Here is a 24,398-nt window from a genome sequence, read left to right on the forward strand (position 1 = left end):
TCATGTGCATACTGCAAAAAATTCCAGATCAAATTATAGTATTAAGTACTGGCATTTTGTTCTTCATCATCCGTAAAATTGATTTTACTGCAAAATCAGTTTTTTTTACCGTAAAATATTACACTGTACAGTATTAAATTTTTGCAATTATTACTATAAAAATTACGCTATATCAGATTCTTTGTTCCGTAACCTGTTTTTGTAAAAATGACCGTAATATGTTGCTCTAAAAAGTACTGCAACCTGAGTGCCGGCACTTTTACAGTAATTTGATCCGGAATTTTTTGTATGTCTTCTGTGTAACCAGAGTGATATTGATAGTGACCATCTCAATAATTCTATATTGTTTTTAAGTTTATTATATAAGGTTAAGTATTAAGTTTACTCTATAAGGGCTAATTCTTACACCGCTTTTATTTTCTCCTACATCATTTCATTGGCTTACGAGCCGGATAATGGTTAGTATTACCACAGAAAGACATGGGATTAAAAACAAAAACTTTTTCTTCAAGAATGTAAATACTTTGTAATAAAATGCGTCGCATTATTCTTAGCGATGCATCAATTACAGATGTCCGATGAAATATTTATATGGATTTGGAAGATAAGTATATTTTCTTCAAGGAACTCTTCAAGTAAAGTATTTCTTCAAAGTAACATATATTCAAGTTAAGAAAATGTATATTTCAGATTTAATTCAATTAATATTAAAAAAGGAACATTTAACAAAATTAATAAGTACGTCAAAAACGTTTTCTGCAGTATTACGAATTTTGAAATTACTAATGAATGCTGATTTAATTTTTGAACAAGACTGTATTTAAATGAAATTCTATAAAAAATAATTGAAAAATCGAGTACACAGTACACTATTTGCAAGATAAGAATTTAACTGACATAAATAGTGTGCAAAAACACAAAAAACAGAGCATTTTTCAAAATATGAACTAAATTTAAATAAGCATATGTGGAAAGATATTTTTATTTATATAATTGAAAATGAAAGTAGAAAACACCTAAGTGATTAACAGTTTTATTCTCATTTTCTTGTTTATCAATAAATTATGACATAAAAGATGACATTGCGTGTTACTATAACATAAAAGTTAAATGTACTTTCCATACTAATACAATATTTTGTTGATTTTATCATACCCTCAAACTACTGACTGTTTTCTTAGTTTCAGAAAATATTCTTTACATTCGTAGCAAAAGTTATGCATTAATATTTTATTAGATTGGAATTGAAAAAATTATCTCCATCACTGCATAAATTATCTCCATCTACACCCAAAATATCTCCACAGAATAATTTTGAACAATTATATAAAAGATTGGATAGATTCTAAATCGTGTTTTATTTTAAGATGAGTGAGATATAGGCTGTTTCGTGGTCTCTGGTGCCCATATTTATATATGAATCTTAGTTCTAGTCTAAATTATGCTCTTACGTCTAATAAACGTCTTATCAAAATTGAATTTTTCTTAAAAAAAATTATGCTTTAATTTATTACCACAGAAAAAAATTATTTCGCAAAAACCTCAAATGAAAAAAGAACTTGTGTAGAAACAAATACAATTTTGTTTTATACAGGGTTCTACTATCACCTTTTTCACTGTGTATTATTTTTTATTTTATTAATTTTGTCAAAAATAAAGTTAAAAAAATACACACATTTGGGGGTCTCTAGTTCAAGAATAGACTCAAGCCAGAAATAAAAACACTATCTAAATCTGTCGAATCACAAGAGAGGAAGGTGGTATGAAAAATACCAAAACTAGTTTGATTATATAATGAAACTTGTGGGTGTTTGGAATAATCTTGTTTTTCGACTTCTTTATATTTCCTCAGACAATCAAACATGCTTTGATACGATCAGTCTCACATTCCTCATTAGTTACTTGTTACATTCATCAAGCAAAATTGATTTTTCACCCTAAAATATTAATTTGTGTTCTTTTATCAGCATAACTTTTTACTTCATATTCGGCAAGCATTCTAAAAATATTTGCTAAGATCGGTTATTACAGAATACCTTGCATATAAAATGCAAATTGATACAAAATTATTAAAATGTTTTTCGTCAATAATATATACAGTAGAAGTGCGTTATTATCATTAAAAATATTAAAATTGTGCATACATATTCTAAAACCCAAAATGAAATCCAACTATTGGTTTAACAATTGAAAAACTTAGAATAATCAGGTAAGTCGCATTTTCAAACTGGCTAAAATCAGGGTAAGTAGAAAATAAGTGGTACCCGAACTACTTTATTAATAGGCAGGGTTTATACATCTGCGCCCTATTTTATTTGCCTCTATCTAATTTGAAATAAAAATTATACAAGAATACTCAAAACTAATGTATTATTTCGTGAAAACTGAAAATTAATGTATGTCCTACTCAAAACTAATATATCTATTAGTTATGTCAAAATTAAAGTAAAAGCAGAAACAATTCTGTTACATTAAACGTATTTATATTTTTATGCAGTCACTTAATATTATGTTTCCCGATTCATAAATATCCCTGAAAATGTCATTTACTTGCTTCGCCTACTATGCTCTTCCCCATTTTGCACAAACTTAACAAAATCAGTGAATACTTTTTCGAAACGTGACAACTCATTATTGTTTTATTTCCCTTTTTCTGTCATTTCCTCTGTAGGTGTGGGAATTCGACACACTTTATAAGTAGACTTGTGAACGCATGACTGTCTGCCTGTTGTAGGCGACGTTGTTCTACCTAATTAGTCTCAGAAAAACACAACTATTGCTGCTTAATTATGTTTGTCTATGTACCTGTTGCTTTTCTGGTTTTGCTGAAGCATACAGGAAATGGGCAAAACTATTAAGCGCTTCTATATTGATTTTTTTAAGACAGAATATTTTTTAAAACAATATTCAAGAAAAATTGTTTACATCGGAACTCTTAGTATATTTTCAGAGATAATAAAAACTTTGAAATAGTACAATTTGCTTCGGTATAAAACTTGTACTGACTAATGTAATCAGAAAAGTTCTTTGAATAAAAACCATTGCATAAGTACTAATTTTAATAAAAAATTAGTCATAACTAGATTTTCACATAAATATGAACATAGAGTTTGCATTATATGTATATTAATTGTAAAAAAGCTGCTTATTTGCACCAAAAATGAAATTTCTTAAAATAGTTATTGTTGAAAAAATGAACTGAAACTTTAAACTTCATCTAAGCATAGTTAGCAAAACTTTAGCATGGGTATATATTTATACAATGATGTTCAATTGATTGTTGATGATGGATGCTCTGTTTATCTTTCAAACTTTTCAAAGAGTTTGCAAAAACTTTTAAAATAAATTATCGTCAATTAAAACAAAGAAACTCGTGTTAACTATTTTTAAAGTTGTATTGACTATAATATGTTCATTTTTCATTTTTGGGGAATGAACAAGGATTTTTCCATTCACCGAAAATCCTGTCTAATTCCAGAGCAGTAGTAAACGTTTAATGATTCTTATAAAGTCCACTTATTGAGGTAGATACAAATGGGCTCTCTATCATACATTCCTTCAGATCCTAGATATCCAAGAATATATTGAAGTACAAGTATAGGTGTTGTTTGGATATTTAGGATAGTCAGAATATAAGGAGATGGGTGATCCAGGTTTTTGAAGTTAGATTAAATAAGTTCATTTTTCATTTCCTGTAGCACCTTTAGAAGTAATTATTGGGCACGGGCTTTTCCAGTCACCGAAAATCCTGTCTAATTCCAGAGTAGTAGTAAACGTTAAATGATTCTTATAAAGTTCACTGATTGAGTAGATACTAATGGGCTCTCTGTCATACATTCCTTGAGATCCTAGATATCCAAGAATATATTGAAGTACAAGTATAGGTGTTGTTTGGATTTTTAGGATAGTCAGGATATAAGGAGATGGATGATCCAAGTATTTTGAAGTTAGATTAAATAAGTTCATTTTCCATTTCTTGTGGCATCTTTAGAAGTAATTATTGGGCACGGGCTTCTCCAACCACCAAAGACCTTATCTAATTCCAGAGCCGTAGCTAGTGTTAAATGATCCTTATAATGTCCACTGACTGCCTGAATACCTACGGGTACTCCATCATACATTCCAGTTGGTATCTGTGATCCTGGATATCCTAGAATATTGAAGATACAAGTATAGGCAATGTTTGGATACTTAGGAATAGTCATGAGATAATGGGGTGGGGGTTCCGGGTGCGTAGGCAACAATAAAATGGCATCTTCTTCAAATATTTCTTGAAATTTGCGTTCAATTTCTTGGTAGGCCTTTAAGCATCTGTAGTAAAAATTGTCTTTGTTTCTTCTTTCAACCATGGCACAATATAGAACGGGTAAGGTATGCTTGCACTGTCGAAAGCAGCTTTTTGCAAATTCCCACCATAAATTGACTTTACCACTCTCTCCCGCTAAGTAACCCTTGAAGGAGGGGCAACCCCTTTCCAGAAGTTTGCGTTCCCAAATAGGAAAGGCATACTTTAGCTCCTTCATTTGCAACTTTATAGGTTTCACACTATAACATGTTTCAAAGTGCTTCAGTGCCTGCAAAATAAAATGGAACAAATTACAATATAATTAACTAAGAGACGGTTATGAAAAATTGAGATTTCTCGTGAATAATGTGATTTAGAAATTTTGCAAGCATCAGTAGATGAAGGTGCGACTTGGCAGTCTTTGAATTGTTTTCATAGTGGATAAAGCTTCAAGTGTTTGCAAAAAAATAGTAGGCGAAAATCTCAGAAAGCTCTGCTTTGGCAAATTAAATATTAAAATAAAAAAATTAAAATACCATAATTTCGATCACTTTGACGCGAACATTTGAAATACGTGTTATACATTTTGCTAATTACGTATACACTTTGCAAATTAAAAAGTTGCGTACTTAGATATAAATGAAGGTATAATATTTATAAATTGCTTACAATTTTCATAACAGTGTATCCATTAAACAACTTTAAATTTAAAGAATAGGTTGGATTGATTTATTTCAACTTTCTCTCTAAATATTTGAATTCAATTTGTATAAAATTTACAGATTTATAAAATGTTGTGTAACGCAGATGAGAATTAAAAAAAAAACGATTGTTTATGCAAAACATATACAAACTAAACTCAGTACTGCGATAACCGATGAGCTACTTTTTCCAGTATATTTTTTTCAGTTTACTACTGAGAATGAAAGGAAAGAATGTTTTTACTTTGACGACGACTGATGTTATATTTGGCACAGTTCTTCTTGAATAGAAATAGCTTGTTTGTTCATAATCAAAAAGTCAAAAATACATTATTATTATTTTGGAAAATTTCAGCTAACGCAAATGCTGTTTAGTTCCATCAAAAAGTCCTCCACGAAGGCAAACTTTCCCCCAGTACTTGATCTAGGAGTCCTCTTGGTTGTCCTTGTCTTCTGGATTGGGTTCAAAATTACACGGCTACGGAGTTGAACATTAGTAGTCGTAAACCCAAAATATTGGGTCGGCTGTTCAACGACGAAATAAGAAGGTTAATCCCAAAAGTAAGTTAATGAATTGTCATAATTGAATATTTATTGTATCAGAATACAAACCATTTTAATTTTTTCTTTCATCACAGGCATGGATTTGTTTAGCAGTCCCGGAATATCTTCTAGGTAATACAGTTTAATGTCACAGAAATTTACCTGAAAGTAAAGAATTGTATATAAGTTGCTGCTTAATCAAAACAATTATGTTTGTTGTTGAAAAATTATTTTTCGTTTAAAGTTCAAAGTTTTAATAATTTTCAAAGAATTAAGAAAAAATCAAATGTCATTACAACTCAACAAGTTCTCAATAGTAATTAAGTAAAACTAGGAGACCATAGGTACCATAGGCTTTAAAAAAAAGACACGATTATTTGTATTTTTATATCTACTTGTCCTTTATTTCGTTCTATCTATATTTTTAATTTCTTATTGCTGCGCCATCTGTTAACCAAAGTGCAAAAAACTGTAAGGATGATTTTCGCTATTTTTTTTGTTGTTTTTTTTGTTTTTACGGAGAATCCATATTTGTAATAAAAAAGGGTTTCTAGTAAAGATTTTGAAGCTACTCATACCATTTTTGGAGTTCAATCTGGGGAGAATAAATAATTAGTATTTTTAATAGTGCTTAATTTTTTTTCTTGCTAAATTACTTTGTTTAGTTTTCAAACGGTCTCAATAGGTAAAATAAAAATATTTAATAAATGACCACAAAAACTCCAAATTACCAGTTGACCATGATTTGTTTTTCCTTGTGCTACAGTATGAACTGGATGCTAGATGGCAGCTGTCACACATAAAACTTTTGAAGAAAAGGATGACTTAAAATAGTTTTAATTAAAAAAAAAATGTTGTCGTCAGGTTAGATTGCATTTTTAGAATCTAAATAAAACATGAGACATTACTGACTGTGTTTAGGAGAAAGTTGAAAAATACTTTGAAGTTGTTGTTTTATTTATTTTCTATTGTTTACAAAAATGTTTTTCTTCAGGTATTATAAATAATTTAGTATATCACGCATTAATTTCTTGTGAAATAGATGGTTTCTTACCTTGGAATCCCAAGGAATTCTTTTATCATTTCCTGAAAGAATTCGAGTTGTTAGAGGAAGATCTTGTACATATCTGCACATTGGACCGGTGCATATAAAATCTGTTACTTCATCTTCTACCTCTGGTTCACAAGGGAAACTCCCATAATTTGAAATAAGCACTGTAAAAGACAAAAAATGCAATTTTGTCACTAAACGCGATTAATAAAATATTTTAAAGATTTAATACCTTTTTTTTATAAGACAGAATGATTTTCTAAGTATCTACCTTGTTTTATATTATCCTGATCTTTATGATAAAAATTAATTATAATAAAAATACACTGATTTATACAGCATAAGGCTAACACTGAGTATTAGTTGTCTAAAAAATTAAACATTTAACACAGTTGGAATTTCTGAACATTCGAAAGAGATTTGTCACAACCACGTATCTGTCAACTTTTTCTCTATTCAAATATGATTTTTTCAAGTGGTAGGGAAGTGACAATCAAACTAACATAATAATAATTAACCCTTTGAGATGGTTTCAGCGTTGCCTGTGTTGCAACACATGTCTCAAAATGTTACAAACCTCAAGAAATGCCAAACTATTTGCTTCTAAAGCTATAATTATTATTTAAGCATCAAAGAAGTAAATTATGCCTCGTCAGTAATTTCACTGCTGGAGATCACAGCTGCTATTCTGTTGCCTGGGTAAAAGTTGCAACCAAAATTTGCTGCTTCGCAAATGGTTAATTTGAATTTAGTTCCACTATTCAGTTCTTCTATTCTTCGAGGGAGGGTTCTGTAATGACATGCTATGGAATTCAATCTGACATGCTATGGAATTCAGAAATTAAATTATGTTGTCATACTTAAGTATTATGATCTAACAATGCTTCAATCTATTTTATTTGCCATTGCCTAGTTTAAAATAAATTTTTTTATAATGTACATTCAAACCTAAAACCGTAATTATATTAAAAGCAAAATTTCTGATACTATGAACTTAATATTTTCCCTCTTGACCCCACCAGAGGAATTGACAAAGCTCTCAGTAGTCTGTCAGAAAAATTCAAGAATTAGTAAACTAATAATTAAAGTTAATTAAAAGTTACCTGATTTTGCTTACCACATTCTCACTTTTGACAAAACTCTCATTAGTCCGCCAGAAATATTAAAGCAATAGTAAACTAATCATCAAAGCTATGGAAAATTTCTCTTATTTTGCTACCATATTTTTCCTCCTGACAAAGCTCTCAGTAGCCTGCCAGAAATATTCAAGCAGTAATAAATTAATTATCAAAGTTAGGGGAAATTTATCTGATTTTGTTGCCATATTTTTCCTCCTGACAAAGCTCTCAGTAGCCCGCCAGAAATATTCAAGCAGTAGTAAACTAATCATCAAAGTTAGGAAACATTTCTCTAATTTTGCTACTATATTTTCCCTCCTCTCAAAGTTCTCAGTTGTCCCCCTGCAATATTCAAGCAGTAGTAAACTAATCATCAAAGTTAGGAAACATTTCTCTAATTTTGCTACTATATTTTCCCTCCTCACAAAGTTCTCAGTTGTCCCCCTGTAATATTCAAGCAGTAGTAAACTAATCATCAAAGTTAGGGAAAATTTCTTTGATTTTGTTATCATATTTTTTTTCCTGACAAAGCTCTCAGTTGTCCGCCTGCAACAGTTGTAAACTAATCATCAAAGTTAAGGAAAATTTCGCTAATTTTGCTATCCTCCTGACCGGAAAAAGCGTCTCAATTACCGGTCAAAATTATTCAAGTAATAGTAAACTAATATTCAAAGCTAGTGGGAATTTGCCTGATTTCACAATTACATTTTCTCTACTGACGAAGTTCCCCAATTATCAGTCAAAAATATTCAAACAATAGCGAAGATCAAAGCTAAAGGGAATATCATTGATTTTACAACCGATTAAATATAAATATGTTTCATCTTTCTGAAACATCATTATCTTCTCATCTTCTATATATGTATTTTCGTTATCAAATCATTGTTATAATCAAAACCGTTTCATGATAAATTTTTAAAATTTAAAAGTACATTCTATAATTCAGAATTTTTGACCACTTATTAATAATTTTGGAGGACTAGCGGACTAATTGGGGTCCTAATGCAACTGGGTCCCTAAATAACAGCCACCAAATAGGCTGCTCACCTTAAAGTTCTACCACAAATATAAAGAAACATGATGGGTGGGATAGGGGTCGTTGAGGGGCCCAGGTGCTCAGCTCAAATATCAAAACAAGGAATCCTTACTAATTGTGTTGGAAGTATATTTCCAGTCAACTTTATTAACTTTTAAATGTCGATAGGAAGGTATTTTCCCACCTATGCATTGTGCCACTATCTGATAATAACTCCAGAAGAAAAGCCAAATAAATAAATAAAGGGCTTTTTGTATTAATTATATTTATGTGGGTAAAAATAAAGGTTAGCATGAGTTGAAGTAGAGAGGCCAACGCTGAGAGCTATTTTTTTTCTGTGCGTTACTGCATTTGCTCATTTGATAGCTGCTCATCGAGTTTACTTGTATGAATACAGAATTTATAAATTCGGTTATTTATAAGCATATGATTTCAAATTAATGGCCAATTCTTTACAGTATGTTAACTTTTGAAAATCTCATCAAAAATAAATAAATAAATGATCTTAAAAATCATTTTAATTTTAGGTAAAAAGCAAATGGAGTTTACTTTTATAAATAAATCTTAATCTCGGAAATAGTTTAGAATAACATTACTAGAGAAAAAAAAAAAGAACCTATTTTGGGTAAAAGTGAAATCTAAATATGAGTTATTTATTAGTCTTGAATTAAATTTTTTAAAAAAATGTTGGTTAGTTAAAATGAATTAGTAAGTTTGCACTTTTTAAAATTTTTTTATAGATTGGTGCGATTATTGCATGAAAAACATACTTTTACTAGGTTTATGGCCATAAATTCCACAGAAAGAAGCCGGGATTCTGATACTGCCTGCTACATCATTTCCGATTCCTATTACTGCCGCACCCGAAGTGATTATAGCTCCTTCTCCACCTACAATAAAAAAAAATTTAATGAGTAACATCAATCAACATGTTTAAATTTCATATTTTTTTCCTTCGGTTCATAAATGTAACATTTTAGTATTACCAGAACTACCACCAACTGTTCTTGCACTATCATATGGATTTTTCACCATACCAAAGATGAGATTTGCACTTTCCCACCACATACAAATTTCTGGCACATTTGTTACCGTCACTGGGATGGCTCCAGCTTTCCTGTACAATGCAGCGACAGCAGAATCTTCTTCAGCTATGTGGTCTTTTGCAAGTACTATACCGCATGTCTGGACCATACCTGGAAATAGATTATGTTTATGTTATTATGTAATTGTCTTGTTATTATAAGTAAAATAATGCTTTTGTTTACTTTAAGGAGTCAAATTAGGTGTCACAAAGTCAATATGGGGACTTTGGGACACAATTTTTTTTCTCCATTTGAAATAAAGTTTTACGTATCACATTAAGAAAGAACTGTGCAGGAATATGTTGTAAAATTCTCAGTAATCTACATTACAATTTAAAAGAAATAACTCATAAAAAGAACAAGTATCTCGAAACCTTTTTATTATACGGTACAAGATATGGATCATGAATTAATATTTAAGAGAATAAGAAGAAAAATTACATCTAATGAATCACTACTAAGGCCGACAAGATGGAAAATATAAAAACTTTTGTAATTGGTGGAGGAAACCAGTATTCAAAGGATATTATTCAAAACAACGCTCAAGATATATATTTGAACAAAATTATGGCAACACTCATACACTAACTCAATGTAAAGAGACTTTCGTTTGGCTTGCAATTGTTTCGGAAAGTTTTAGATTGGAAAACTGTAAGTACAAATTGAAAAATCGCGCTGGAAGCTTTCAAAAATGATGCCCCTTTACTCATGCAAAATTTGGATCGATCGAAATAAGAAGTCAGTAACTTCTTTTAAGCTTTAATACCTGTAATTTTGATCAGTTTATAGGATTGAAATATATATGTTACCGGCAAAGTATGAAATGCGGCATTGCATAGAATGCCTAAAATTAGCCGGCGAAGTATGAAATGATTTATATTTCACACATTGCTCATTTGGCATTCTATAGAATGCCAAATGAGAAACCGGCAAAGTATAAAATACATCTCCGATTCGTCAAAATGTCATTCAAAAATGACAAATTCAAAACGTCATCTGATTCGATATTAATTTATTCGTGGAAATAATTACATTTATTCACATTTTACACTTAATTACATTTGCCCGGTATACCTTACACTGATGTTTTTTTAAGGTCAAGTGCCATTGCCCGGTATACCCTACACTGATGTTTTTTTAAGGTCAATTGCCATTGCCTGGTATACATTTGCCCAGTATACCCTACACTGATGTTTTTTTAAGGTCAAGGGTAGGACTGGGCTAAGAATCGATGTATCGAGACATATCGATTTAACGCATATATCTGCAAGACGATACAGCGACTTTCATTCAAGGCGATGCATCAGAAATCTGATTTAAGCCGTCGAGTAAAGACAACGAGCGCAAAACGATATAGCGATATAAGACACGCAAGGATATAAGATAACGATATAGCGATATAAGACTCTTCTCTTAAGTTCCGATGTCGACTCGTGCTGTGGAAGACGATGTTCGTTTCGTTATGTTGAAATGGCCTTGATTGGTGAGCTGTAGAATCAGAGTTTTGAGAACACATATGGTTATATCGCATATTCCTTTTCGCACCTCTTAGCTTTTTTTTTCTTTGTTGCGACTTTTCTTGTAGATTATTTTTAGTGGGATTCGCCGATGCTACCTTGTTCTGAAGGCAATCTATTATTGAAAAGAATATATAAAGAAGGGTTTCTTCATTAATTAGATAAGTTTTTTTTTAAAAAAACTTCTTTTTACTTTTAAATGTGAAAATTATTGGCAATCTAATTTAGGCGCCCATAAAGAATTGAATTTGTTAGGTTATTTTTTTACTTTCTTTTAATTTATTAAAAACTTTTTGGATGAAACTTCTAATAATTAAATGAGTTTTTATTACTGATTTTAAATTTATAAATCTTGTTTTTATTTTTAGAAATAAAGCTAAAACAAAATTTATTTTTGTCATTTGGATTTGGACATAAGTCAATCAACTTTGTTTATACAAAAAAATTTGAAAGGTTTGCGCATTTTATTCATTTTTTTAAATCATTTAGCACTTTGTTTTATTAGAGAGTATAATAATTTTTTTAAAAAAATATTCTTTTCATATAATTTGTTAATTAGCTAAATATATTATCGAATATCACAATTTTTTTATTTTTACGAAATTAAATCTTACTTTGTTTTTCGTTCATAATTCGGTCATTATTTAATTTAATTTAATTATTTATCTGAAATGATAAGGTCCCGCAGTGAACTGATCGTTAAGACACGGTTCCCTGCAGATCACCGAAGTTAAGCATCACTGGCTGCGGTCAGTGTGCGGGTGAGTGGCCACTTGGATCAGTCTGAGTAGGGACCGAGGGTGTGCGGTATTGATCCTCATTAAACTGTTCTACCGTAAAGTGCTCGACTTCACGTGCAGGTCATCGAGCTACCGAAGCGGGTGTGCCATCCCATCTGCAGAGGATCAAAATTGTGATGGCATGTCTTCGGATCATCCTCAGGGATGTTTCCCAGACCGTCGCCAATAGCCCATTGTGCAGCTCTAGTGTGACGTAAATGAACTATAATAGAACTATAATAACTGAAATGATAATAATAAAAAATAGTGTTTTAAAAGCGTTTTTTTTCCAAAATTTATTTAGCACTTTGTTTTAAACATACAAATAATTTTTAACGTTTCATTTAGAAATTGAACATTACGATCGAACTTAATAATTATGTAATTATTTATGCATAATAGTACAAGAAAATATTAATTTGTAAAAAACGCTTTAAAAAAAGTTTTTAACTCTTTGTTTTACGCGCATTATGAATTTCTAAACAAACATTTCAATAAATATTTTAAGTAAGATTTGTGCACTGTAGTCAATTTATTTAGTATCTTTCTTAAGCAAAACATATATATCGTCAAATTTATAAATTGATTTAAATCAATCTGAGTATGAAGTTTTAATAGAAATCTGACTTTCTGTGCCTTCAAATAAATGAAATTCAAAAGTACTATATCACGATACATCGTTATATCGCGATGCAAAACTGACGATGCATCACGATATATAATTTCTAATATCACCCAGTCCTAGTCAAGGGTCATTGCCCGGTGTACATTTGCCCGATACTCCAAACACTGATGTTTCTTCTAATCTATCGTCAGTAAGGATTAAAATATCGAATAAATGTATTTATATCCACGAATAAATTAATATCAAATCGGATGTAATAAATATTTCCGACATTCACCAAAGCGACTATGATTGTCTACATTCACCGGTGAAAGCCAACAACTGCCGATTTCGCTCATTCACACATTTACATAATAACCTCACCAGGACGTTCATTTCATACTTTGCCTAAATAGCATTTGGAATTCTATAGAATGCCTAGGTAAAGTATGTAATAATTCTCACATTTCATACTTTGCTTAAAAACGTCCGGCATTCTATAGAATGCCTAGGTATTCTATACAATGCCGGCATTTCATACTTTGCCGGTAACATATATATTAGAATGCTTTTTTGATTATGGTGGTATTAAAAACGAAAAGAAGCTTTTAACTTCGTACGTTCATAATGCTCGACGCAAATTTTGCAAGAATAAAAAAGACGCCATTTCTAAGAGTTTCAAGAACGATCTTACAAATTGTGCCAACAGTTTTGATGTTTAGTATAGAAGTGTTTCCACTTCAAAAGAGAGATTAAAAATACCATTTACCTTTTACTCCAATAGCTTCTTTACATGTGAAAGGAACTCCAAGAAGTGGCGTATCTTTTTCAATCTCATCAACAGATTTATTACTGCTGTTCAGAAATCGATCTACTGCTCTGGCGTCTTCCAATGCATCTTCGTATCTCTCATCACAGGCCGCATTAATAACTGGATGCACTTCTTTTGATCTCTCTACATAAGCCTTCATTACGTCTTCACATTTAACCTGCAATTATGAATAAACCGAATAATTTAAAGATCTTCTTGTTTTTGGATTGTTTAACTCTTTGCATGCATTGCTATCACTCCAAAATATTTCATGCTATCTAAACTTATATAAACATTAAATCATTTAGAATATATAGTATACAGTGTTACCAACTTGCTCAGGACAGAGGATAAATATTTTCGAGTGGTAGTCTTTTAATGTACGATTCTTGGTTTGAATTCGATTTATAGGGATTTTACTCAACACTACTTCTAAATAATTCAAAGATATAAGTGATTTGTCACTCGGTTACTGTTAAGCCGTGTTCATCTTTTGAAAAACTTGGCAAAATTAACCGAAAATGTGCAACTTTTACTTTGCTATTTACTTTGCTTAGTTTACTTTGCTACTGTTTATTAAAATATTTTGCCGAATCCGAGCAGTTGGCATCTCTGAGCATAAAAATTTTTTATATAATAAACAACAACCATAAAGGAGTTTTATTTCTTGGTTGATTAAAAACAACAACCAAAAGGAGAGATTTTTGAAGTTTTGAGAGAGAGAAGAAAAAAAAATTAGTGTAGGAAAAAAAGTTCTTACAGCGTTAAATCGCATGATATGGGAGGCCAAATTTGATTTCCAAAAGATAAAATTGCACAATCAGGTGATAATTCCATATAACTCGAAAAAGAGAGCAATGTTTTTTCTTGTAGCGGTTAATATTTAATAACCCCGAATGGGTAACTGTCCCTTTGTTTTCCTTTTTCTGGTTGATTGAAATTTATGGCAAAGGTAACTTAAAATTTGCTTGAATCTTGAAACAACTTTTGGTACTTTTCATTTAGCCAGGAGCAAGGGAAATTCAAAAATTTATTAAATTTAATTTCAATTTTTATTTTAAGTTAATTTTTACGTGATAAAAAATAAATTAAAAAAAATACTTCCACCGAAAGTCTGCATATTTTGGCGGCTTTTTGCTAATTGAAAACTACCCAACTTCTTTTCAGTCCCTAGAAAGAATGTATAAAATATCTATAAATATCGGACAATAATAGTAATAAAAATAATAAAGGAAAACGTAATACTCTATGTTCTAAAATAAGATTATATTAAATACGAGATTAACCTACTCTGTAATAAATGTAGAAGAAAAAAATCGGAGCAATATTTACTTGTTTCTTTCGTATCTTTTCAGCAAGTTCCGTTGCTGAACAGAGTAATAATGGATTTGTAATGGGTGGTAATGGCTTTGTAGGACCCATGACTAAATGGTAAAAGAAAGATAGAATCTTATCGGAAAAAGGTCGGGTGAGTGTCAATAAAATCCGAATAAATTCTGCGATCATTCCAACCACCTAAAATTAAAAGAAAAGATTATAGATGAGTGTAATCCCTGTAATCTTAACCTTTTAAAATATAGAAAAGATAAAAACTACAGACCAATAGCTGCACATTTCACCTCCCTGACGCCACATATCATAACTATCAAAACAAATAACTACATCAACCCTTTTGAAAATAACTCCTTATGCTGATACAACTCTGAACAATTTCAACCTTAAACAAATATAGTTTAGAGAAATCTGCTTATTTTACTTTTGATTCCTCTTTAGTTATTCAAGCAAAGTGCTTGAAGCATTCACAAAAGCAGCCTCACTGCCTGTTTACCTCAATTTTCAACCAAAATAGTGATAAAGTTCCACGATGAATGGGATAGGGGCGGGGCTGCTTCACAGTCCAGGTGCCCAGTAAAATTAAAACACTAGGACTAGGACTTAAACATTTATATGAAATAAGTTTCTAACATGTTCACGACCAGTTGAATATAGGTGGTTACACTTTATCTCTCATGGAAGACAGCCAATCTATAAAGGTAAAATCAAAGTCAAATGTTCTTATTTTAGCAACCGTTTTAGCTTTTAAATTTTACAGAAGTTCATTTTAATAAATAATATGTTATTGTCTTGAGAAAACATCATGTTTCAGCAGAAATAATTAAAGGATAATATGCATTCTGTTACCACTTGATCGGCCTTTTCGACGCTAAGTGCAGGGAAGAATTTCGTCTCGGTATATAGCGTGATCGGCAAAGAAACGGGTAAAAGAACAAACATGCTTATGAAAAATAAATAAATAAAGATAAATAAATTTAAAAAAAATAATAGTTATATACCAATTTTACGGATTTATTTAATAATCGATGAAAAGCTTTAGAAATGTGTTTTCGTATGAAATGGTAGCTAAAACTATTCTAAATTAAATTTATGAATCTAAACAATGAAGTAGAAAAGCAAAAGTTTTGCTATCACATTTAAGAAATAAAATTTTAATTTTAAAAGTAAAAATCAAATTTAGCAGCTATGGACAAGACGTGATAAAATGAAGCATAAGACTTAATTTTTTTAACAACTGTTTTAGTTTTTAAAATTAACATTCAAATTGATAATAGATTATTTTCAATTATTTTAATTCCAATGAAGATAGCCCCAGAGGTCAGGCGCTCCGTAAATAATGTATCAGTCAGTCAGTGTGCGAAAATATCACATTTATAACAGAAAAAATGAGATGACAATATTATTTTGATAATGCTTGATGAGCTCTGTTGATATAAACTAGTGATATGAATTATTTAAACTGCTGTTTGTAGAAAATGCAACACCATGAAGGAATCATCAGAATCAAATGAAATTCGCAGCAAATGTCAATTATAGGATATTATGCAAATTAATAAAGTTTCAGAGCCATCGCGCGTGCGTGGCGCGCGCAGCGCCCTCTGAATTGATGCTGAAAGCGTATAAATAAAGTGCTGTAGCGGGACGTTGAAAATAGTCTATGATTATTTGTTAGTGGCAAACGTTTAGTGAGACCTGAGTATGCCTCCACGACGGAAGAATAAGAAATTCAAGCAACTTACGGAGTTTGAACGAGGGAGGATAATCGGCCTTCGAGAAGGAGGATTTTCCTATCGCGCAATAGCAGCTCGTATGCAGCGGAACAGTTCCACAGTGATGCGAGTTTGGAAGCAGTGGACCGACGAGCACCGAACAACTCGAAAAACAGGCACTGGACGACAGAAGGTGACGTCAGAGCGCGATGATCGACACCTGCTCCGCATGGCGGTGAATGATCGCACAGCTTCCTCCAGGCAGCTGGCAGCACATTGGTCTACTGCTACAGGTGTACAATTGTCGGCTTCGTCAATTCGTCGTCGTCTGCTGCGCCGTGGATTGCGTGCAAGGGTGCCATTATACAGGATTCCCCTCACGGCGGATCATCGACGGCTGCGTCGGCAGTGGGCTCTTGAGCACAGAGACTGGCGAGCTGATTGGCACCAAGTTGTCTTTTCAGATGAATCACGCTTCAATTTGTGGACCCATGATGGCCGTGTTCGTGTTAGACGTTATGCCGGTCAACGCTGCCTTCCTGAGTGTATTATTGAACGACATAGTGGTCGAACACCCGGAGTTATGGTCTGGGGTGCGATTTCGTATCATGGACGATCCAATTTGATACGAATTGAGGGTAATCTCAATAGCAACAGATACGTCCGTGAAGTGCTACAGCCCGAAGTCGTTCCTTTCCTTCAAGGCATCCCTGGAGCTATCTTTCAGCAGGATAATGCACGCCCACATGTTGCGCGGACTGTTAGAGACTTCTGTTCAGCACAACGCATGCAACTTCTTCCTTGGCCTGCTTATTCGCCGGATATGTCGCCTATTGAGCACGTGTGGGATATGGTTGGTCGGCGTCTCACTCGTGATCCGCGTCCTGCAGTTTCCAAAGACGAACTTTGGTTGCGCATACAAGCGATATGGAATTCTCTTCCTCAAGCAGATATTCAACATCTGTTTGACTCCATGCCACGTCGTATAGCAGCACTTATTGCAGCGCGTGGTGGCTGCACCAAATACTGATTTCGGACGCTTAATTTGTTTCTTTTGTTTTGAAAATTTCATCATTTATTTGTATCAGTACAAGTCGTTTCTGCATTAAATTTCATTTGATTCTGATGATTCTTTCATGGTGTTGCATTTTCTACAAACAGCAGTTTAGATGTAAACCAGCAGAAGCTATTAAGTAAAACCGACCCTCAATGACTAATAGATAAAGTCACTTCTCGTAAAGCATCTAGATAGTAAATGTTTTTTTTTTTAACAGAATTAACAAACTGAAAAGATTTTATTTTTCAGTTTAACCAGAGCATATCAGAGATTCATCTTAACAAACAACATCACATTAAAGTTGCCAACTATACAACTTATGGATGTGTCAGGATATAGATAACTCCAGAGGTGGCGGAGTTGCCCATCTGGCAAAAAATAATCTCATGACTACCGAACATATCAAATTGGAACAAATCTCAATTTTTCTTAACTAGCATTTACAGGTGCCGTGATGGCTCAGGGGATAGAGCGTTCGCCTTCTAATGCGGCGAACCGGGTTCGAATCCCAGTTGATACGAATTCCGCATCCGGCTTGCACCGACCACGGTACTGACGTGAAATATCCTCAGTGGTAGATGTATCATAGGTTAGAGTCCCCTTGCCGTTAGGCTAACCGTGGGTGGTTCTCGTGGTCCTCCTCTCCATGTAACACAAATGCGGGTTAGTTCCATCAAAAAGTCCTCCACGATGGCAAATTTCTTCCAATACTTGATCCAGGAGTTCCCTTGTCTCCTGGATTAGATTCAAAATTACAAGGCTACGTTGTTGAACATTAGTAGTCGTAAACCCAAAACAGGGTCGACTGTTCAACGACGGCTATAAAATAAAAATAAAAAATCCAGCATTTACAATGGGAATGGAAGGAAATATTTTTTTAAAATTTAATACTCGATATTTATGTGTAAATTTTGAAATATTGGCTAAACTGTGTTATATATCCCTGTGTAGTTAAAAGACAACACTTTAGCATATTAAAAGATCAAAGTTTTCCTATTATCGAAAAGGTGAATTATTTATTTATTTGTTCACTTCTTATTGTCATTTCAGCTTCTTTTTATTCATCGATTTTAATAACAGGAGCTGTTAAATTATAAGTGAATAGGGTTAGAGTATATTTTAATTGTCACAGTTGATTTGCCTTAAACAAATAATAATGAATTTGAACGAACTAATGACACCCCCGGGCACTAATTTACAATCCTGCGACTTTTAACGACTTGCTTTCTACTTTGAAGATTTTTCTCTTGGTTTAAATGATCGTGAATACCTGAATGGGGAAAATTTAAATTTTATTTTAGTTTAATCATGATGAATTGCGATTTGAAAAAGAGACTACGCATATTTAAAATTTATGAGACGATGAAAGGAAATTTACATGACATCCTTTGTCGTTGACAGGTTTTTGTCATTCTAGAGTAAATTTTTTCTAACAACTTTAGTTAAATAAAGGAAATTATTATCTTATAACGACTTTGTTAACATTCCGTTTTAAAATTTAAGTGCGCTTCTTGTGTTTCAGAATGTTACTCTTCCAGTTTCTAAATCAACTATAATTATGCTTTTTTTTTACCGAAAAATTTAAAGTATGACACTTTTGAAATTCTGAGAGTGTGTTCTTTTTACAAATATACATAACAGAAAATTAGTATTTTAGACGAAATTGCTAACATTAACTCACTCTAAAATTATTTGAAGGAAAAAAAAAAGACTCCAGAAAATAAGACAGAGAATAGTATTAATATAACAGGTTCTTTAATAGTTTAAAATGAATAAATTATTTAACTAGAGTTTTCGGTTATAAAAACAGTAGGTATTTGATAAAATAATGTTATCCATCAGTAAAAAACACTGAAAAATCCAAGTTTTAAATTCAAAATAAGTTGTTTAAAAAAAAAAAAAAGGTGACTACCAATAGGAAATAGGAAAGTGTCACTACCAGGGCTGTTTGTAACCCAGAAAAATAGGTATAGGTAGTAAATTTATAGAAAAACCATTTCCTATTTAATTTTTTTTGCTACGATAAATATTTGTGAAAACCACGACTTATTAATAGTATTTTCCACCTTAGAAAACAGTTTAGTATATTCGTTATAACATTTACCAACCCTTAGTAGGCAGTTTTTTTTTATTTCTTCCCAAAACAAGTTAGATATGAATTAGTTTCCCTTCACTGCGAACTTAATTTCTTTTTCAAGACAGTAAAGCCCTGATGAAAACATACAGATCAATAGAACAACTATTGAACGAATATTATCAACAGAATAGACATTTAATCAATAGAACAACTATTGGACGAATATTATCAATAGAATAGACATTTAATCAATAGAACAACTATTGGACGAATATTATCAATAGAATAGACATTTAATCAATAGAACAACTATTGGACGAATATTATCAATAGAATATACATTTAATCAATAGAACAACTATTGGACGAATATTATCAATAGAATAGACATTTAATCAATAGAACAACTATTGGACGAATATTATCAATAGAATAGACATTTAATCAATAGAACAACTATTGGACGAATATTATCAATAGAATAGACATTTAATCAATAGAACAACTATTGGACGAATATTATCAATAGAATAGACATTTAATCAATAGAACAACTATTGGACGAATATTATCAATAGAATATACATTTTATGAATAGAACAACTACTGGACGAATATTATCAATGGAATATGCATTTTATCAACAGAACAACTATTGAACGAATACGAGTTCTTAAATTTTGGTAAATAGAAAGTAGAATCAAATTTTATCATGGTTAGAATTTATATTGAAATATAACTTACGTTAAAATGGGTATCCATTATTAAATTTCGTGGGTATACACATTCATACAGACCCAGTTTTCACCAAGATTAAAAATAAGACGCAAATTATAATGTTCATTTTTACCACTTAGAAAGACCTCGGTGGTTGTATAACAATATTCAAGGACGCCAACTTATAAGTCCTTCCATATTAATCGATAAACTTAAGGACTCTTTTTATAGTTTAAGGTTCAACTTTCGATATAAACAAGTAGTTGGTATTCCAGACTCATTGGAAAATGTATCAGCTTTTTCATAAATATATTTAAATGAGTTAATTTGAATTTTCATTGTGCATAAGTCCTTTGTTATAGATAATGTGAACCGTATAAATTACATTTCCTATTTGTTTTGTATATCAGGGAAAGATGAAAACTACAATAACTCCACTTCAATTACTCCACTTCAGTACTTCAATTCAATTACTCCACTTTAGTAAACATTTTTAGGAATATTGTATCGTTAGTTTAAGTCAGTAGTCCCCAACCTTTTTGTACCTAAGAGCAAATACCAGAATATTGGTCGAATGACGGGCACCATTTATTTTTTCAAGATAAATTTATAGTTGGTAGACATAGGTAATATTACACACTACATATAGTGCACAAAAAATTTAATTTTAAAAATTAATTTAACATATGAATATAATTAGTATTAATTTTCTTGTGTAAAATAAATAATTACTAAATTGCTTTCAAAACATATGAAATATAAAAATTATTTATAAAATACAGTCAATGTGGTGTTAGGCATGGCATTTCGCTGGCCAGCGCTAGATAATTGGGAGAATATAATGCTATTTTTAAGAATGGAATTTATTCCTTCAATTATATTCCAGAATTTCTCATGGGATATAATAGTTTTGATGATAATGTCATTCTGAAGATCCACAATTTCTATCTTCGATTCTTCTCGCTTTACTTGAAGAAATTCTGAAATGTATGTTGCTATTACGGTAACGCTTATTTGGTTGGTAAAAGGATTAACAAAAAAGTTATCAAAGGCTCGATGATATTAAATTGTTGAAAGAGCTTTTTAAATTGATCTTTAAACAATTGGAGGTTGATGACAAATGTTAATAAGTCAATTTCATTGTCACCTAACATTTTTTTCATGTTTGGAAAATGCACAAGAGACTTAATTTTCAAATGTGATATCCACAAAACTAGCTTAGCTCTGAACGAGTTTATAGCCTTTATCATTTTTACTTTATGTTTGCCTTTTTCCTGCAGCTCCAAGTTTAAATTATTTAGTTTTTTCCATTATGTCCATTATGAAAGACAAATCTGCTAGCCAAAGAGGATCTCTCAGTTCCAAAAATGTTTGATTTTTGACTGCAAGATAATTTTTTATTTCTCCAATGAAATGTAGAAATCTATCAAGTACTTTGCCATTACTGAACCAGCGTACCTCAATATGTATTTGCATAGCATTTATTGGGAAAATGGAAAACTGAAATATTTTATCGTTGGGCACAAGCAGCGGGCGCACCTAGATCGATCGACGGGCGCCATGGTGCCCGCGGGCATAGGGTTGGGGACCCCTGGTTTAAGTTATAAGTTATGAATTATAAAAATTTATCGTATTTATCGTACTAAAGGAAAGATTATTTTAAATTAATATTGCATTAGTGATTCAAAACTTTTGTTCCCTATGTTTCCCATAGAATTTTTTTTTGCTTGTAGTTTTTTTAAAAAAAAACTTAAATTTTAGGAATTATTTCTTCTAATAATGTCTTCAATAAAGAATTTTTTTTATTTTTTCGATTTTGCCAAAGTTGTAGTGTTTTTATTTTATTAAAATGGGTCACAAACACAAAACAATATGAATTATTTTTAAAACCATTATTTAAAATATTTATTCACTCACAGAAGAAATAAGTAACCACTTGCTTCCTATGTTTCCCCTAGAATTTTTTCTGTTCGTAGCTTTTTTAAAAAAAGCTTAATTTTAAATAATTTTTTTCCTGACAATATATTCAATAAAGAAAAACATTTATTTTTTCCGAAATTGTAGTGTTTTTATTTTATTAAAATAGGTCAGAAAAAAAACATATCAATTCTTTTTAAAACCATTATTTAAAATATTTATTCTCTAATAGAAGAAATAAGTAATCACTTACCCAAACCATCGCATTGCATTTATTTATTGGAGTTCTATTACAGAGCATGTTCAACAAAATTCAACTGTCGTTATCTCGATATTTTCGTTAATTAAAATAGAAAGCTCTTAGTTAATTTGCTGTAAAAGATGTCTGAGATTAACTGTCTTAAGTACGATTGTTTCCTTCATCACCGTCATCCTAATAAATAAGGTGGAAGTGAATTGCAGTAACTTAACCTGAAAACCAAGATAATCTGACAGCTCATAAATTTATCATTCGTTGTTTTTTGTTATGGCCATCTTTCCATATATATTTATACGCATGAAAAGTGCATATATATGTGTACTAGCCTGACAACTACTATGATTTTCGTAAAATATTTCATTGAGTAGTAGAAATTTAAAAACCAAAGCCCTCAAAATTTTTGGTAATTTTGCTAACATTTTAAACGCCTCACCATGAAAGAGCTAGAACCAAGTAGCCTCGCAAATTATCTATATATATTTACTGCGCATATATAGAACTCATAATATAAGTTTAAACTATAGAGAAAACATGAAAAATAATATAATAAAGGTTAATGAAAAGATTAATCTTTATTATATATATATATATATATATATATATATATATATATATATATATATATATATATATATATATATATATATATATATATATATATATATATATATATATATATATATATATATATATATATATATATATATATATATATATATATATATATATATATATATATATATATATATATATATATATATATATATATATATATATATATATATATATATATATATATATATATATATATATATATATATATATATATATATATATATGGGATACTTCTTCAGTTACACTTATTAATATCTTGCAGACAATTGTGTAGTTTATTGACATTTGCTCGAGAAAAAAAATAAAATAGAAATTCACCAAATCTTGAATGCCAGGAAAATGACATATTAGCTTAGAAGTTTAAAAAACAGTCATTTTAAGTTAATAGTAACTCAACTTAAGCCTTTATGTTAGATGGACCATAAATTGCTTAAATTAATTCTTTTTATCCACTGTAGAAGGAATAAAAAAAAATTTTGTTGCTGATATGTACGGAATAAAATTGTGTATAATAATCAATCATTAAATAAATAAATAACTTTGATTACGTCCAACCATATTACAATCATACATATACTTGGTATTAGGTTAATATATGTTTTTCCTCCTTACAGTATTAGCAGTTAAGAAAAAATTCTGGTAACCCTTCAATGTTCTGGAATTTATAAGCCAGGAAAATGACAGCCAGGATAATGACAAATTCACAATTTTATAGCATATAACTTTACTTTAATTTAATATTTTGGCCTAAGACGTTTACATTCTGCAGAAAACAACAGGATTTCTTAAAATAACTCAGATAAATCTATGTAGTTTATGTTATTAATGATTTCAAGAAGCCAGGAAAATGACAACACAAAATCTACTCATCTTGAAAAAATTTTTGAAATAGGTTTTGAACCAGAAAATTGGTTCCTTATTCATGCAACAAGACAACTTCTGCTTGTATGAATAACCTTTTCACAACAACTATAAATATTGTAGAATGTTTAAACTTCCAGCTTAATAACGATGCACTTGCTTTTTGAAGTAGTCTTATATAATATTTTATGAGCAATTAATTTATGTGTAAAGAGAGTTTTAAACTGATTGAATTAAAAATGTAAGCTATGTTTCATATCTAATTATTCAAACATGAATTCCTTGAACCATATAAGTTTCCTCTGAAAAAAGGAAAAAGGA

The 24,398-nt window shown here is 30.8% G+C and overlaps 1 protein-coding gene across 2 annotated transcripts; it reads right to left on the minus strand.

Annotated features, from left to right (window-relative positions):
• Positions 1 to 1,019: 1,019 nt before the first annotated feature.
• Positions 1,020 to 22,744, minus strand: LOC107438920 (fatty-acid amide hydrolase 2). Of its 2 annotated transcripts, none has more exons than XM_043046562.3 (8): positions 20,453 to 20,592; positions 14,863 to 15,045; positions 13,489 to 13,708; positions 9,721 to 9,930; positions 9,505 to 9,624; positions 6,584 to 6,744; positions 5,599 to 5,691; positions 1,020 to 4,574 (listed from the first exon to the last, which is right to left on the minus strand). In XM_043046562.3, exons 1-8 carry the CDS (start codon positions 20,468 to 20,470, stop codon positions 3,963 to 3,965), a joined length of 1,617 nt encoding a protein of 538 aa, XP_042902496.2. In that variant the 5' UTR covers positions 20,471 to 20,592; the 3' UTR covers positions 1,020 to 3,962. The 2 variants fall into 2 exon arrangements, with proteins under 2 accessions (XP_042902496.2, XP_042902495.2); XM_043046561.3 differs by lacking the exon at positions 20,453 to 20,592 and adding an exon at positions 22,596 to 22,744 and having other exon boundaries at positions 3,042 to 4,574.
• Between the last annotated feature and the right edge of the window lie 1,654 nt (positions 22,745 to 24,398).

This window comes from Parasteatoda tepidariorum, chromosome 5 (genome assembly GCF_982258835.1).
Source record: "Parasteatoda tepidariorum strain Cologne lab strain chromosome 5, Ptep-v5.0, whole genome shotgun sequence".
In the NCBI taxonomy this organism is placed as follows: Eukaryota; Metazoa; Arthropoda; class Arachnida; order Araneae; family Theridiidae; genus Parasteatoda; species Parasteatoda tepidariorum.